This window comes from Calidris pugnax, unplaced genomic scaffold, assembly GCF_001431845.1.
Source record: "Calidris pugnax isolate Ruff unplaced genomic scaffold, ASM143184v1 scaffold138, whole genome shotgun sequence".
In the NCBI taxonomy this organism is placed as follows: Eukaryota; Metazoa; Chordata; class Aves; order Charadriiformes; family Scolopacidae; genus Calidris; species Calidris pugnax.
Window position 1 is genome coordinate 787689 of NW_015090858.1, and position 15639 is coordinate 803327.

General features: G+C 46.6%; 1 protein-coding gene across 4 annotated transcripts in view; it reads left to right on the forward strand.

Moving 5' to 3' along the window:
- ARVCF (armadillo repeat gene deleted in velocardiofacial syndrome) overlaps positions 1-15639 on the forward strand; it is a 249277-nt gene that overhangs the window by 140009 nt on the left and 93629 nt on the right. For 3 of the 4 annotated variants that reach the window (XM_014943992.1, XM_014943993.1, XM_014943994.1), the window contains one exon: positions 13467-13505. The exons of the other annotated variant lie outside the window; for it this stretch is intronic. In XM_014943992.1, the coding sequence (XP_014799478.1) occupies positions 13467-13505 (39 nt within the window). The remainder of the gene's footprint in view (positions 1-13466; positions 13506-15639) is intronic. 4 annotated transcript variants of the gene reach the window in all.

Consider the following 15639-nt stretch of genomic DNA (forward strand, 5'->3'; position numbering starts at 1 on the left):
GTGTCACCTGCCTGGTGACACTGGCACAGGCGAACTCGGGTGTTGTGGGAGAGGGGACTCAGAGCCTGCTCTGGGGTGGCCTCTGTCTGCTCGGCCTGTGGGTCTGCCGGCAAGTACCTGCTGATCTTCAGTTACACTCAGCAAAAGGTTATGGAAGGGTTTTTCCTCTTTGCTGGTGGTGAAGGGGGGACAGTGCTGTGTGTGTGCAGACGTGAGGGGCTGAAACCAAGCACATCCTCTTTGGAGTGTGGAAGGGGACAGCGTGGGCACTGGTGCTGCAGTCGGGCAGGAGGAAGCGGCTGGAGCCAGCGTGGCCCCAACCCACTCACAGCTTCAGCTTCTGCCTGAGCGTGTTGGCCTGAGCAAGTCAAATGTTACCCAATTTTCTGACCCAGTTCTGTTTTGTGCCTCCAGGACAAACTCTGCTATATGCTTCTGTCTTCTCAAATATGTGTTTTGAGTGTGTTTGTGTGAGTTCCTGAACCACTTCATTCGTGGGGGAGAGTAGGATAACACTCAGGAAAAAATTATCAAAGCTTCCAGTTGTTTGGGTTCTTTTTTTTCCTCTGACTTTTGTTTTCTTATGATGGCTCTATCCTGGTTGAAGCAATGTGTTCCTTCATCTGTCCTGTAGCAATGACAGGGGTGTTGGGGAGCTGTGTCTGAGCCGGGGCGGTTGGGTGATGGTGAAGGTTCCTGCTGAAAGGTGTCCTGCATCACGGGGTGCATCACTGAGCATCTGCCCGGCTGGGCCTTCCCTTCTGGGGGAGCTGCTGCAGTGTTGGGCTGTTGGAGGTTGCTCCAAGATCCTCTAAATGAGGTGTTAAGAAACAGACTGAAAGTAAATCCCATGAGTTGTTGAAAAAACAGGTTTTTGGAAGAGAGAATCCATGGCTTAACTGTGATGGAGCTGTAATTCAAAGATGCCACTTGTCACTGTGGTTTATTTATCCCAGTTTGACATTCAATTGAGGAATTTCTCTTCCTTCCAACATTTTGCTCGCCTGATATTTAATTGTGCATTGGCTGTGTGAGCCAGACCTGGCTCCTGAGCGTGTTCCTGTCACAGAGTTGTGCTGTGGCTGGATTTTCCTCTCCCTGCAGAATCTGTGACACTGGGCAAGTCGGTTTTCTTGGCCTAAACATACACAAAGTCCTTTGCTGTGGGGTCAGAGATCTGCACAGAATTGGGTGTGTGCAGGAGAGATTTTATTTTTTTTTTTAATAGCACAGCTGCTCTAAATAACGTGCCAACACTGCAATCGGGAGGCAAAAATTTAACAGACCAAGATGATTGGCTTTTGTTTAATATTTTTAATTGGCATTTGGTGTGCAGTGTAAATCTGCCCTGGCTGTCCTAACAATATTTGGCCAGATTTAAGTCTTTTCACTCTCTCATACCCGAATTACTGTAATTTCTTGGAAGGGCATATTGTTTTGTATAAAGCTTGCATACATTGTACAGTAGCATTTTTGTTGCTACGTTACAATATTGGGGTTTGTCTCCTGTGTAAATCTTCAGTTCGGGATCCCTGGTGCCTGCTGGGATGATCTGCAGCAGTTCAGGTAAACAGCTGAGAGTAAACTGTTTGGCAGTTCCTCTGCTATTGCTAAATGGAAAGTCAGTTTCACTGCTTTTCAGTGCTTTAATTTATTATTAGCTTAAGAAGCTTTTGTCTCAGAAATGGAGAGATTGGTGTCAGTGGCTGTGCTGTAATTGCAGTCGCAATGGTACATACCCCTTCTCAGAGCACGAGTGAGTCCATGGCTGAAATCTGCTACGGGAAGAAGGACAATTAAAAGGAGTTATTTAAATAAACAGTTCGTACTGAAGGCTTTGACCCCCCCCACCCCCCACCCTGCCCGCTGTTTGGAAATACTTGAGGAAAGCACCACTCCCTGGGTAGGAACTCGAGCGTGGCCGGGCTTTGTCCTGATGTCTTCCAGTTGTGTTTGGCCACTTGCAGTGGAGTTGCCACGGGCTTGGAAAAGGCTCCCAGTCTTTTCTCACCCAGGAAAAGGCTCCAGCCATGGTGCTCTCCCTGGAGATTGGATCATTCCTCAGGAGTGGAAGGGTGCTGGAGCTGCTGAGCCAGGCTCTCGGGCAGCCCTGTGCCAGCTGCAGTCACCGGCTCCAGGGGGGTGAAAGTACCAGCTCCGGGGGGCACTTAATCAGATGTTATCCGGGCTCTTGGGCAGCCCTGTGCCAGCTGTGGTCACCGGCTCCAGAGGGGTGAAAGTGCCCAGCTCCGGGGGGCACTTAATCAGATGTTAAAACGGTCAGAAAAGGGGCGGTTGTCTTCTGAGCTTTATAAATGCCAAACTGCAGTGAAGCATTGAAAGGTGAAATGCACTTTGTCTTAAGGAAATAAGAAGTGCTGCCCCTTTTGAAGCTCGGTACGGTGTGGGGGGTACGATGGAGGACGTGCGGGAGGTGCGGCTGCGGTTCCTCCCGCCCTCTCGAAGGTGTGTTGTGCTTGTTTCCCAAGCAAGCACCGCTGTGTATTAATAGAAATCCTGATTTTTCGCAGGAGCAGTTGTTGTTGCAGCTGTATGCAAAGTAATGAATTGGAAGGCAGCAGGTGAGGAAAAGGAAAGTGGATTAATAACAGAGCAGTTCCCGTGTTCCCTCCCTTGGGGGACGTTGTCCTTGTCTGTGCTGGATGGCGACCTTTTGTTTGCCGAAATAAAATTGGAAAATCGGAGGTAACCATCCCAAAGGTCCACACAAAGGCTCTAGAGGACGTGATGTTAGAAGAGAGAGAGGGGAAGCTTTCCTGGTGCTGCCTGTATTGAGCTGTGGAATGATGGAGCAGCCTCGGGGGGTTACAAACCCGATAACGCTGCAGGGGACAGACCCACAATGAGCAGAAGGTGTCTTCAGTGCCTCTGATCTCAGCTTACGCTGAATGAGCTTATTATTTAGATGCTCATAATGAATTAGATAAACAGTGAAATAATTAACAAAGTAGGCAATTAAATGGTTATTGCAGGTTTTAGAGCTGACTTTATTTAGATGAATGAGGTAGTTCATTCTGCCATTAGTTGCGCCCCAGCAAAAAGGATTTTTTTTTCCCTCTTCTTTTTAATGAATAAACACCACAAAGAGAAGATGTAGCGTGGCTTTCACTGGAGAGACAGCACTGGTGTCTGCTTCCTTTAGAGGGGAGCATCAGAGACTCTGACTCACGTGCAACTTCTGAAAATACTTCCTTGGTTGTCTTAAATGTCAAAAAATCCTCAGGTTCTTTGATAGAGTAGCAGAGATCATCAGTTCATGAAATGTTGATCTGTGAGTTACTGTCTAATTAGAGTGTGTCCCTAACACAGGACTCCAAGGTGCTGCTGGAGTGTGTGTAGGAGCTGGGCTGTGGTGTTGCCACTCTCTGAGCTGCTGTTTCTTTCCCCTGGGCTGGTTTCATGCCCGAGCCCTCACCCAGCAGGGCTGCTCTCCCTGGGGCACTCTGCTTGCACAAGGGTGCTTGTGGATTCTTTCTGGTACCCTCTGGTCAGCTGTAGGACTCCAGATACTTCCCACCCGGTGACTGGATCCTAAACTGGGAATCTTTTGTGCTGGGACTTCTGGCAGAATTCCCGTGTCCTTTCCTGAGCAGTGTAGCCACGCTGCTCTGTGAGGTCTATTCCAGTGTAAATTTTCTATATTACAGAAGTCCTTGCATGGGTTTTATTATTATTAAAAGTGGCGTCACTCCAGGGTAATTGCTCTGCTTTACCAGTGGTTTAATTTTATTTCAAAAGAGCATTGTTTTCCTTTGGGACCAGTGTATTTGCATGAGGAGTCTCTGTGAGAAGCTGTAGCTTTCCTGCAGCCAGCCTCCAGGTGCTGTGCAGCTACAAAAGACATCAAGAACTCTTCTGACAACCTGTCTGGGAAAGCGAAAGTTAGAGTCAAACTTTTTTTGAGAGTATTTGGTGTATTTATATCTTGCAAGAAGTCACCGGCGCTTTTTGTCTGGGGAGATCTTTGTGGGAAGCTCCTTTTAACTCTGTCTTGAAAAATCTGAACAATATTTTCCTTTTTGCGAGTAGAGAGACCAGTGGGTGATGGCTTGGTCCCACCGGCTGCTCTGTTGGCTTCTGGGCTGTGTGTCACGGTCCCAGAGCTGCCCCACAGACGTGACAGTGACCATGGCACCTTCTGAAGGTCTGGGCAGGGAGTTGTTGGGGGGGTGTGATCTCTGCCCCCCTGCTGCGTTGGCTCTGCTGGCAGGGACCTCTACAGCTCCTTGGCCTCTCTGCTCCTGGGGGTGAACCTGGCCCTGCAAATCACACCTTCTCACCTAGGCTGGTTTATAGAAAACCCGGTTAAAATAATATTTGCACGTTGATCCCCTGTATAATGGTTACCTTGTGTAAGAGCAGACAAGATTTGAGCTGGCGTGCACTCCCTGTACTTGAAATCATTTCTCCTAATCCATGTTTTTTGATTAAAACCTTTGACTCCCCAGCTATTGTGCTGAGGCTTAAAAAGCACTGCAGTTTTTTAATATCTCTAGCTGGATTTTACATTGTTTCTGTTCTTTTTTTCTGTAAAGAAAGCAATGAAGAAACAGAGGGAAGCCCAAGAGGTGTCTATATTTGATTTACTTGGAAATTAATGATTAATGTCTTCCAGGTGGACAGCAAATGTGTTCTGAAGTCTTCCATATCTGCCTGCAGGGTGGTGAACCAAAACAAAGTGAAGTGCGTGGAAAAGAGCCCTTGAAGCTTGAATCCTTGAAGAGCAAATAGGTGCCTCGAGGAGCAGCTTACGCCAGGGGTTACTGAGGTTTTATTGACATGATGTTGTGGGTGCTGTGGTTACTGCTCCTTCAGGTCCTCTGTGTAGGATTGTTCTCTGTCGGAGTGGCTGGAAAGCAAACATTTATCATTTTGTGGTTGTATGCTTTTTACTAACATCTGGAAGAGAAATACCTCCTCCGAAATGAAACGTCAAAGGATTTAATCATCAGATGGGGCAGATATTCTGAATTAAAGAGGAGTGGTTCATAGCTTTGAGAGGTGTTGTACCTGGTTCCATGTGGCATTGCAAATCTTCCAGAAACAACTCTCCCAGACAGGTGGAGTCTCCCCACCTTGGTCATTTGCCACGTTCCAAACCGCTGCGATTGGCGCTCGTGTTTTATACTCACCCAAGTCTGGCTTGTTGGACACCCCCTACAAACTGAAAATGCCTTTGCAGACCGGTAGTGTGGGTCCTGCTGACTCTCCTCTGCAGGCTGCTTCACAGCAAGCCTTCTCTCAGAAGGTAGCTCTGATTTATCTTCTGGTTATCATGTACTTGTAACGAAATGATTATTAGCAAGGCCTCTGATTTAGGAACATGATTTTAAGCCTCTCTCCAGCATGACCTGGTGACATCTTCCTCTGTAGGAAGCTAATTTGGAACCCACTGCAATCACAGCTGTGTATATTGATAAATGGTTCTTTTGTGATGTGCTTTAACCGTGTCCTGCAGCAGAATTGTCTTGTTAAGGTTCTACAGCGTGGTTGTTCTCAGCTGCTTCTTCTTGAGATCTAAGTGTGGTGGTGTGGCTGCACCCAAGACCTTGCTGATGCTGCAAGAGAAGTTTCTAAATGATTTCTTTATGGTAGCAAAACCTCGGAATGCAATATTTTAATTTAGCTGGGACAGCTTTTCTACTATAGATGTCAACTTGAGAATATTTCTGAAGGGATCTGGGGCAGCATCACGGGTGCTGCTGCTGCAGCCTGGGTTCACCACTGGGTGTGGTAATTACAGCTGCTGGTGTTCAGGTTTCTGAGTGGGTATTGTGTACGTGAGGGAATGCTGAAATCGGAGCCCTGGACTAAATAAACATCAAAGGCCTTTGAATCTGCTGGAGAGGCTGCCGTAAGGGTGCTCGCCCTCCCTTCAGCTGACGGGGGGTTTTGCTGGCCTCTGCAGGTGAGTCCAGGGGGTCAGGAGCAGTGGTGTCACAGTGGAGAAGGAAGGTCTTAGTGAGTAGTTTGTCCTTTTGGATGAGAAGGCACAACCCCTGCTAGCACATGTCAACAAGAGGATGGTTGTAGGACTGCTCTCCCTCCTCTGCTCCTGCAGCCGGGCTGGAGAGGGATGAAGGTCCCACCAGGAATGAGCAGACCCGTGGCCCTGCCAGCTGACACTGGTGTGTGATGGATGAAGTCTCAATGAGATTGATAACATTGGAAACATGATGTCACTGCACAGGCTTGTGCCAGGTGTAGTCAGAATCCAAAAATACCACTCCTGCACTGATGAAAGGGTAAGGTGGATGTGAGGATGAGTTCGGTAGCGGTGGCACCAGCTGCGAGGAACAGATGGGTGGAAGGAGTGTAATGGTGAGTGTGGGAAAGGAGCACCAGGTGATGGGCAGTAGAAGAGCTGGTGGCTCAGCATCTTCCTGCTGCCTTTCTGTTTATGCCACGCTTCTGTCTGAAGTAAAGAGTATGTGTTGGCTTTTTTTTAAGTGATTATGGGTTGGAGATTTTAAATGCATTTTCCATGACTTTCACATAGATGGACACTTTTAGAATTTGGTGAAAAGAAAAACACAAATTAGGTTTTTGATTGACGGAAGTGTCCTGATGAACTTCCCGGGCAGTCACCACAGCTGGCACCTTTCAGTAGTATCAGCAGGGCTGCAGTCTAGGAAACACAGCAGAGCATATGGGGAACCAATTAATTCTATGGGTATTAATTAATAAACACTTTTCCTCTGGGGAGAACCTTTTAGCACATCTGCAGTTTGGCCCGAGCTCTGCAGGCACGACCAGAGAGCCAACGTCCTTCCCTGAATTGTCACTTGTTGTTTCCCTTGATGGGCTGGGGGCACCTCCTCGGCTCCGCTGCTGCCAGGCGGTGACAAAAGCAGACTGGGGCTAATGCTTGGGCTATCCCATGGCCACCAGCCTTCTCCATACACCCCATGTCAACACTTGCTGGTGTTCCCCATTGCCCTGTGGCCAGCTCAGCTCCCGGTCTCTCTGTTGGGAGAATCACACTCGGTCGGTGGGGTGTGTGAGGAACGAGCAGCTCCCAGCAGAGCTGATCTGGCGTATGGAAGGATGTACAGAAGGATGTACATACCCTGTGGAAACAGAGCTGTGGCACGAATGGGTAGTGTGTTGTCAGCCCCTTCCTCTGAATGTCACAGAGCTGTGTCTGTGTCCCTGCGTGGTACCGCACTGACAGAGCATTAACAGGCACTGCAGGGCCATCGGCGGGATTACGAGCCTCCATTCAATTTATCTGACTTTGGAAAAAAAGTCCATTGGTCTGTCAGTAAGATCACACAGCTCCAGGAGAGACCCGTAAACTAGTGCCTCTGTTGTAGGGTGGAGATTGATGGTGGGGATCTAAAAATCTCTCCACCCGGTCCTGGTGATGAGTTAGTTCTCTTCTGAATCTTTTTTAGTAGTAACAAGATAGAAATGGTTTACAAAAGCTATTTGCTGCTGACCATTTGAACTTGCTTGGCTGCTGAATCTGCAGAACGCTGCTTAATGCTGTAAGCAATGGATTTGGCTGGTGATTTCTCCTACTCTGGTGTAGCTGCAGGTGTGAAGTTAATGTTCTTGAAGCAATTTGCTCAGTGATTTGTTCTGAAGTTTTGGGGTTTTTTACCTGTGTAAAATTCCGTTGAACTAATTATGTGAATTTGTATCGCTACCTGCTTTCTGCCTGCTGTATAAAGATACAGAATGCAAGTGCCCTGTGATGGTCTCACCTTCACTGCAGAACACAGCAGTGCCTCAGAAGGGGCTGAGATGTGACCTTACTGGAGAGGATTGAGCCAGAAATGCTTGAGCTTGTCTCTCTTCATGGTTTCTTGGGTTCTTCTCATTACATAAAATACTCCCATTTAAAAAATGGTCTCATTTCTTGTGGTCTGTGTGCAACTGTCGTGAAAAAGAGGGGAAATTTCTTCGTTCAAGTCTGCAAAGCGGTTTGTCTGCTGATCTTGATTTCTTCTGGAGAAGTTCTGGGTGTAAAACGTGTTTATGATGACAAAGCAATTTTATCGTGTCTTCTAAAAAGCAGTAAGATTTCCAAAATATTCCAAATTTAATTATCTTATTTGAACTTCACAAAGGAAATAGTGAAGTGCCTCTCAGTGCTCGTGCGCTGTGTGCATCTGTGGCTTCTGCTGTCGGCTTTTCTTTGGGGGCTTTCAAAGCATCATGAGTATGGGACAACTTAACCTTCTCTAGCAGATAAAATTAATTGTGAATGTGCTGTAGGTGGCTGGCAGAATGCATGGCCACACGCAGGGTATGAGGACTGTTTTGGGCAGCAGCCTCGTGCTGTGCCCTCCCCAGCCACCCCCAGGAGCTGTGCCCGTCGGTGCCGTCCCGGCCGCTCAGGCTGGGCAGGGGAAATAGACTCCTCGGTTTGAATGTCTCATCTGCTGAAGAGCAGCAGGTTAGAGAAGGACTTACCTCAGCATCTTGTCAAAAAGCTTGAGATTTTTTGAAATTAATTAGTTAAGAATGAAGCATCTTTTATTAATGTCTGAATACCTGTGGTCATGGATAAATCAGTGTGATAGAGCAGCTGCCGCACGCCCCGTCTCCCTTCCTCAAGGAAAATCTCTCTGAATACACCTATAAATAGTGAATAGTAAATAAATAAGAAATAATTTGGCTATTTCAGAACATGATTCAATGTTCTAAGCAGCGCTATGCAGTGTTCAGTCACTGCTGGCTTGTTTATGTGCTTTTCACTTTTTAATGAAGAACGCTGTTTTTCATTAGTACAATTTATATTTAATGTCTTTATGAGGGTAGTTAAATATCACCTATCAAAATGTCACCAGTGCTTTTCAGACACATGTATAACCTTTTCTACTTAGTGCTTGCAGCCTATATCTTCAGCAGGGAAAATTATTAATCCCTGATGAGTGCAATGAAATGATACATGAAGTCAGCAGGAATCTTTCCACCCCGGGAGCTGGCGGGGCCCATTTTTAAGCCAGCAAACTGCAGCGCTTCGCAAAATATTATGGATCCGAAAGCACAGTGAATTATGTCTACAAAGTTTACAAAGCCAGGATTAAGAATAGCTGCAACGGCTACTGCTGAGGGTATTCAGAGCACGTTTTCCAGTGTATTTTCTGGGTTTCCAAACACATTTTAGATGTAGACTAAGAGACTGTTATGATATGTCGGTGGCTTTTGTTAAGTGAATGTTATGATTATCCTTAGGTTTCCTTTAATTTTCTAAATGGAGCTGTTCTTGGTTTAAACTTCATGGCAAAAATATTTTTCTGGGTTCTTTCCCTGTGATCAGAGTTGCTGGTGATTCCTTCTTCAGAAGTTGATTTAATTTCTGCATGTGTGAAGTGATAACTGGTGGGAAGCTGTAAATGCTGATGTGTTTGGTCACTGTTCGCTTGGATAATTGAATTAAGTGCAGAATCAGGCTGGTTTTTGCCTGTGGTGTGTGAAGTGTTCATTGGTGTTTGACAGCATTTGCCACCGAGGATGGATATCTTTGTTTTCACCCAAAGAGCGAGATGGTTCCGTTCCCTCTCCCTGACTCGCTGTCAGCCCTTGTAAGCAAGATTTATTAATTTGGCTCCCTCTTTGTGCTGTGCTGTTGTCGTGCTCCCCTGGTGTCTGTGGCTCGGGGCTGTGCTCCTGCCCCATCCCGAGCTCCTGCGGGGGGTGTTTGCTGTGGGAGGTGGGTCGGGGCACGTCTGGTCTCAGGAAGACCCTTCCTCTCCTTTTCCCAGATGAATGGCTCCAGGGGCAGGATGGAGCATCTCGGGTGCAATCAGTTCATCCTGATGGTCTGTGGAAGGATCAGTGAGGCCCAAGCAAGGTGTTGGACTGTCGCTTGGGAGCATTCACGGGTGCAAAATCGAATGCTGGGCTGGTGTTCAGGTTTCTTGTATTTTATCATCTCTTCCCTGTCAGTAAGTACCAGCAGATCCGCGTCTAACGAGAGCGTAGCAACAGAGCCATAGTGGAGGCAAACTGCGTGAGGAGCCAAGGAATGACATTGTGTTGTCTGGAAAGCCTTAAAAAAGCATCTTAATATACTGCTGCGTGTGGAGAGAGCTACTGCTCATCAAAAGATTTATACCATGAGCCAAAGCGGTGTTAACGTGATGGAATTAAAGACTGGGATATTTCTCTCCTACTTCCATACCCTTCCCCCCTCTGTTCCTACCACTTTTTTTTTTGTGTGTGTGTAAAAGCCACTGATTTGGCTTCACATGACACCTTACTCTTCCCATTTTTACTCTTATTCTTACTCTTCCTCCTTTTTGGAGGTATTTTTGGGCTGCTGGGGACTGGGGAAGAATTAAAAGGCATCGCTCTCTTCTTAGGAACAGGGTAAACCCAAAAGCTGGAAGCCAAAGGAGAATGAATACTCCAGTGTGAATTTCTGCAGGTGTTCATCACTGGTGGGGATTCACTGCTGCTAAATTTGTACTGAGTGAGTCTGTCCGACAGCTCAAGAAGAGGTGGGTGGGATGACTGGCTGTTTATTCTTTGATTGTTTGCAACGAGTTGGAAGAAAAATAAAACATCTTCATTTGAACCCTGAGAAGGACAGCTGTGTGTACAGATGATACAAGGGCTGCCAATGCTTCACAGAGAAATTCGTTCCTCTAATGCACTTAGGGGAGTTTCACTGTAAGAACCACTTCATTTCTGCCAAAATTGAAGTAGTGGGGGTGGGTCTTATGGAAGTAGTTCCTTTTATATAAAGGAGAGAAGATGAGGCTGGGTACCTGCATGCCTCATATTCTGCCAGAACAGTGTTATTGTTGTTAGGATAGTAGAGATGCCAAAGGGAGGTGAGCACAGGAGGCTGGTTTCCATGAAGGCAGGGTGGTCCCTGCCACCAGCCTGGACGCAGGGAATAAGGCACTTTGGGGAGTTCTGGCCATGCTAGGAGCAGGCTGGCTGGAAGTTTACTAACACGCCGTATCCTATTTGCAGCCTCAGCTTGGCAGGGCTCCTCTGGAAAAAATTGAATATTCCCTTTCCTGGCATAAAGCAAGAGCGAGGAGTGGGAGCTGAAACACAGCTGTCCTGTCCCCGGCTTGGAACAGCCATCTCACAGCTTGTCTGCCAGCTGTGGGGAAGTACAGCTTTCGGAGCATGAATCTGGTTTTCAGACTGATGCTTGTTAATGTCCTTCATTTCATCCCGTGTGATCTCTTCTTGTTGTCTGTGTGTGTTCAATTGAGAAATGGCTCTCCCAGAACCTGCTTGGAAGTGACTGAGATTGGTAGCTCCAGGGCTGCGTCTTGTCTTAATCTTTATCGTGTTTGAATTCCATTGTGAAGTGCCAAACAAAAGCACATCAGAAATAATAATACAGAAAAGATACTATGTAAATAATTGGGTGGTTGGCAAATGTGATGGGACTTTGCAATTCAAATGTTTTAATCCAGGAGTGCTGACTGCACACGCGGTGCGATGGGAGGGCTCGCGGGAAGCTGCATGTTTCCAGATTTAGCCACAGCTGCTGTAAAATGGAGGGGAAAAAAAACCAAACACAATTAAGGAAGAAATGGAGAGCTATTTTACTTTACTAGTGAAGATATTTACCTCTGGGCGAGTGACTTCCACCTTTGCTTAAATGACTTCTCCTGTCTGAGATCCATGCTCATCATGCAGGAATGGCTGTCCGTGCTAAATGGCCTGACTGTCGATATTTAACATTCTTATTGTGCACTGAATGGACTCGGTGGTTTCCCATCAATTTTCTAGGTGACAGGGCCTGGATAAATGGTCCTTATCTCTTTTTTTTTTTCCTCCTTCAGTCACTGAACGTGAGCCTGTCTCTATAATCAGGCTTCTGATTAAATAGGAACATGATTCTTAAAATTAATTAGGCCCAACCTGTTGAGTGGTTAGCAGAATTCTAGCATGTAGGTTTTTCTTACTTGCACTGCTCACACTTGCTGTCTAAAAATTAAAGCAAGACATTTGTGTCTTGTCAGCCCCAGCTTCCTGGCACTGGGACTAGTTAAACCTTTTGCCTGTGAGGCTGAAGGGTTTCCATCAGCTTTCCCTTACACCTTTCGGTGGTAGACCCATAATCAGATTGTCCCTTCGCCTTGTTTTTGAGGTGAAGAGCTTGAACCTAGGGGCTGGATGAGGGACATTCTCTCTTTGGGGTGCTCTGAGCCCTCTGCAGTGTCGCATCCCTCCCAGCTGTGGACAGGGGAGCAGAGCAGCTTCTCCTGGTAGTGACCATGCAGGTGCCAAATAGAGATGATAAAAGTTCTTACTCAGCATTTCCCTAATGTCTAACTGCTCTCTTTCTTTTTTCTTTTTTTTTTTTTTCCTTAATTCTTCTCTTTCTGCTGTTTATTGCTAGTTTAACGCTGGCTTAGCAAGTCTGGCTGCTGTCTTTCCACTCTGAGTGAGGACTGTCCGTGTCCAAGTCGGGGTTGTACGCTCGGTCTTACGAGATAAACTGAGAACGTGTGAAATAAACGGGCTCCTGGGGGGGGGAAGCCATTGGTGAGCTCTCCTGGGGAGTTAAAATAGCACAGTAACTGCATCGCGCTTGGGAAAATTGTCCTTCTGCTGGGATCTCTTCCATTTGGAAGATTTACAGCAAACAGAGCGGCCTCTGGCTTTGTTGGCTTGTTTGTGTCTTTTGGTGTTCAGATGGAGCTGTGCTCAGCCAGAGACCTCCCGCCCAGCTCCGTTCCTGCCATCACATTTTTGCTCCCCAGGGTTAAAAATATTGAGAGCGGGGCCTCTGTTAGAGGCTGTTCACACGTTTCCTGCCGTGGTTTATTTGGAGGTTTATTTGGAGGGTGGTGTGTGTGTTAGGGCTGGGAGGGAAGGGGGTGAGATGCAGAGGGAAGAATCGGACTGTGATTTAAGGTGGGTAATCTCGTGGGGAGCCCTTTGGACTGAAGCCATCCTGCTGTCCTGGTGCCAAGCAAACCTGCTTTGGTGCTTCATAGTGGGAGACATTGGCAAGCCCATTCCTTACGAGACGGGTGATTAGATTTATTGTCAATCACTTTGTATTCCCTAGAATGAGAAATAATTTATTTAAGAAATGGCTTTCTTGGAATGCGGGCTTAAAAATTCATCAGTGATCTGTTTGTTCTGCCTCCCTCAAGATTATAAAAGCTTTTTTTTTTTTTGCATTTTGTGCTGTGGCAGTGTCTTTTGCCACAAAAAGCACTTTTGTTCCGTAGTTCAAATCTACAGGCAAGATTGTGGGTGGGTGAGGGGATTAGTTAAATCTAAGGTGATGTGATATGGCTGCTAGGGCACCCAAATAATCTTCAGTCTTAGTCACAATCCAGAGAATGCAGAGATGGCTTGCGTCTGCCTTAAAGTTAAAAAAGCAATTCTCTAAGGTAGTTCTATAGCAGTAGGAGTAGGGGTGTGTGTGTGTGTGTGTGTGTGTGTGTGTTAGCCTGGAGACCTGCTGCTGCGCCCTGCCAAACTGACCCTTCTCTCTTTTGTTTTAGATGAAGGACGTAGCTTGTACTTCTGACTCCTATGTGCATGTAAGTGTCTGGACTTGATACCTAGTAATTAATTTACAACCCAAACTCTGTGGGGCTGAGAAGCAATGAAAGCTGGATGCCTGTCTCGCAGAAAGGAACATAGGAATGAGTCATCCCCCACCGCCCCTGGTGCCAGCATTGGAGAGGCAGCAGGTGGAGATGAAGGAAAAAGCTTGCTGGAAAATTGTAACCCATGATGTAACCCCATCCCACTGAAAATCTCCCTAATTTAGCCTTGGTTAGTTCATCTGAAAGACTCCAGAGAGGAAGCAAGTCGGATCTGGTGTGGGTTTGGTCACAGATTAGGCATGCAGGTTTGCATTGTGTTTGCCTTTGGGAGGCAGCTTGGCAAATCACTGAACTCTCTGTACAAATCTTGGTGAGAAACAGTCATTTCCTGCTCATTTAGTATGGTTTCCTAGTGGGCAACCGTTCCAGATAAACACTAGCCGTGCTGTTGACAGCTAAGAGAAATAGTGCTAGCCCTAACACTGTGTGTGCCAGGTGTTCATTCTTTTAATTTTTTTTTGCCTTTATCATTTTCATGTTAAAAATAACAGCTTATGCTTCTGTTCTACTGTTCCATCTTGCTGAACCACCGGGGGAGAAACAGGGCTTGTGGCTAATGGTCTGAATGATGAATTGTGACGCCCTCACCCAGTTCTGGGTTCTACCACAGGCTTCTTCCATCAGGCTCTGAGTCCCGGGTTCATCCCCCAGCTTTAATGCTTCCTTGAAGTGCTTGGTGTCTTTGCTCTGCAGAATCTACAGCAAGAACTGGATGTGTCCAAGGAGGTGATTTTTATCTGGAAAGATCTGAACCGTTTTCTGAAGTTCCTATTCTTTTTGACTAAAGAGGAAGAATTAAGTTATTGTGCATTTGGATGTCTCCGTACACTGCCTGACGATAGATGCTGTGGATTTGAACCTGTTATGCCTCCCTGTCCCTACCTGGAAGATGTGTATCCTCGTCCTTCTCTCCTAGGAGCTGTAATGCCCTTCTGCAGTACAAAAGCTCCTAGTGATAGTTTTGTTCTGAGAGTCAGTGGGCACGCGTGGTTTGCTGAGCGCTACCTTTGGTGTAGTGGGACTGATTAACACCTACGTTTTAAGCATATATTGTCACATCCGTTGAAGTTGACGGAGATGTAATGTCTTGACATCTCTGGTTAACACCCAGTCAATCTGAAAAGCAGGGCAAGGCAATACAGAGCCCTAAGAGACGTCTTGCTTGTCAAAGTGACAAATTGCCCTTTCTGATTCAAAGGCCCAGCTTGCATGGCAGAGCTAAGTAGCTCCTGGAGAAAGGGGAGGAGAGCATGGGAAAATACCCTATTTGTTTAGGCCTTCCCCATATTTTTTTTGTTGTTTGTTGCTCTGAGTTGAAGCTCTTTGTTTTCCTTCGTCTGAAACAACTTACTTACCAGCAGGTTGAGAGGAGCAAAGCCTCTGGGATTCTGCCTCTCCCACTTCTTCGTTCTTATAAACTGTTTACAATCTCCTTCAGTTTTCTAGCTTTGTATGGAAAAGTTCAGTGGGTCAGCTTTCCCTTTAGCTTCATCCATCATTCCAGTCAATTAGAAATAGTCGAGGGCCAATTGCCCGGTCTTCCATTAACTGAGACACTTCAGATTGTTTAAAATAGCATAAAAGCCCTCTTTGTTGACCGTTGGGCGAGCACTGTAGGTTTCCCTGTTGATGGGCAGTTACCGCGTGGCTGAACAGAACCCCAGTGTGTCCCGCAGCACTTGAGGGATGACTATTACTGCATGGGCCTTGTCTGGGTTTTGATTCCTTCTCCTTCACCTCCGCCTCTTGCTTTCCCTGAAAGGTGTGATGCCTTCAGATGGTGAATTACCATGCCCGCTTGCAAAAAAAGCTGCTCTTTGTGGCTTTTCAAAACTTTGGTAGTTGAGGGTTGGGTTTTTTTTTTTCCCCAGTTGCTGAAATGTTCCTTTTTAACCTTGGTGCTTTAAATGCTCTCGGCGTTATTTGTTAGTTGCTTGTCGTGTGTGTTTCTAAAGGACAAAGGAAGCGTGTAAGTGCTCGGGAAACAGTTAGTGCATTGTGGTGTGTGGCTGAGTTCACTCTGGTGCCCATGCCAGGCCAGCCCGCTGGCACCTGGGGCTGGGCC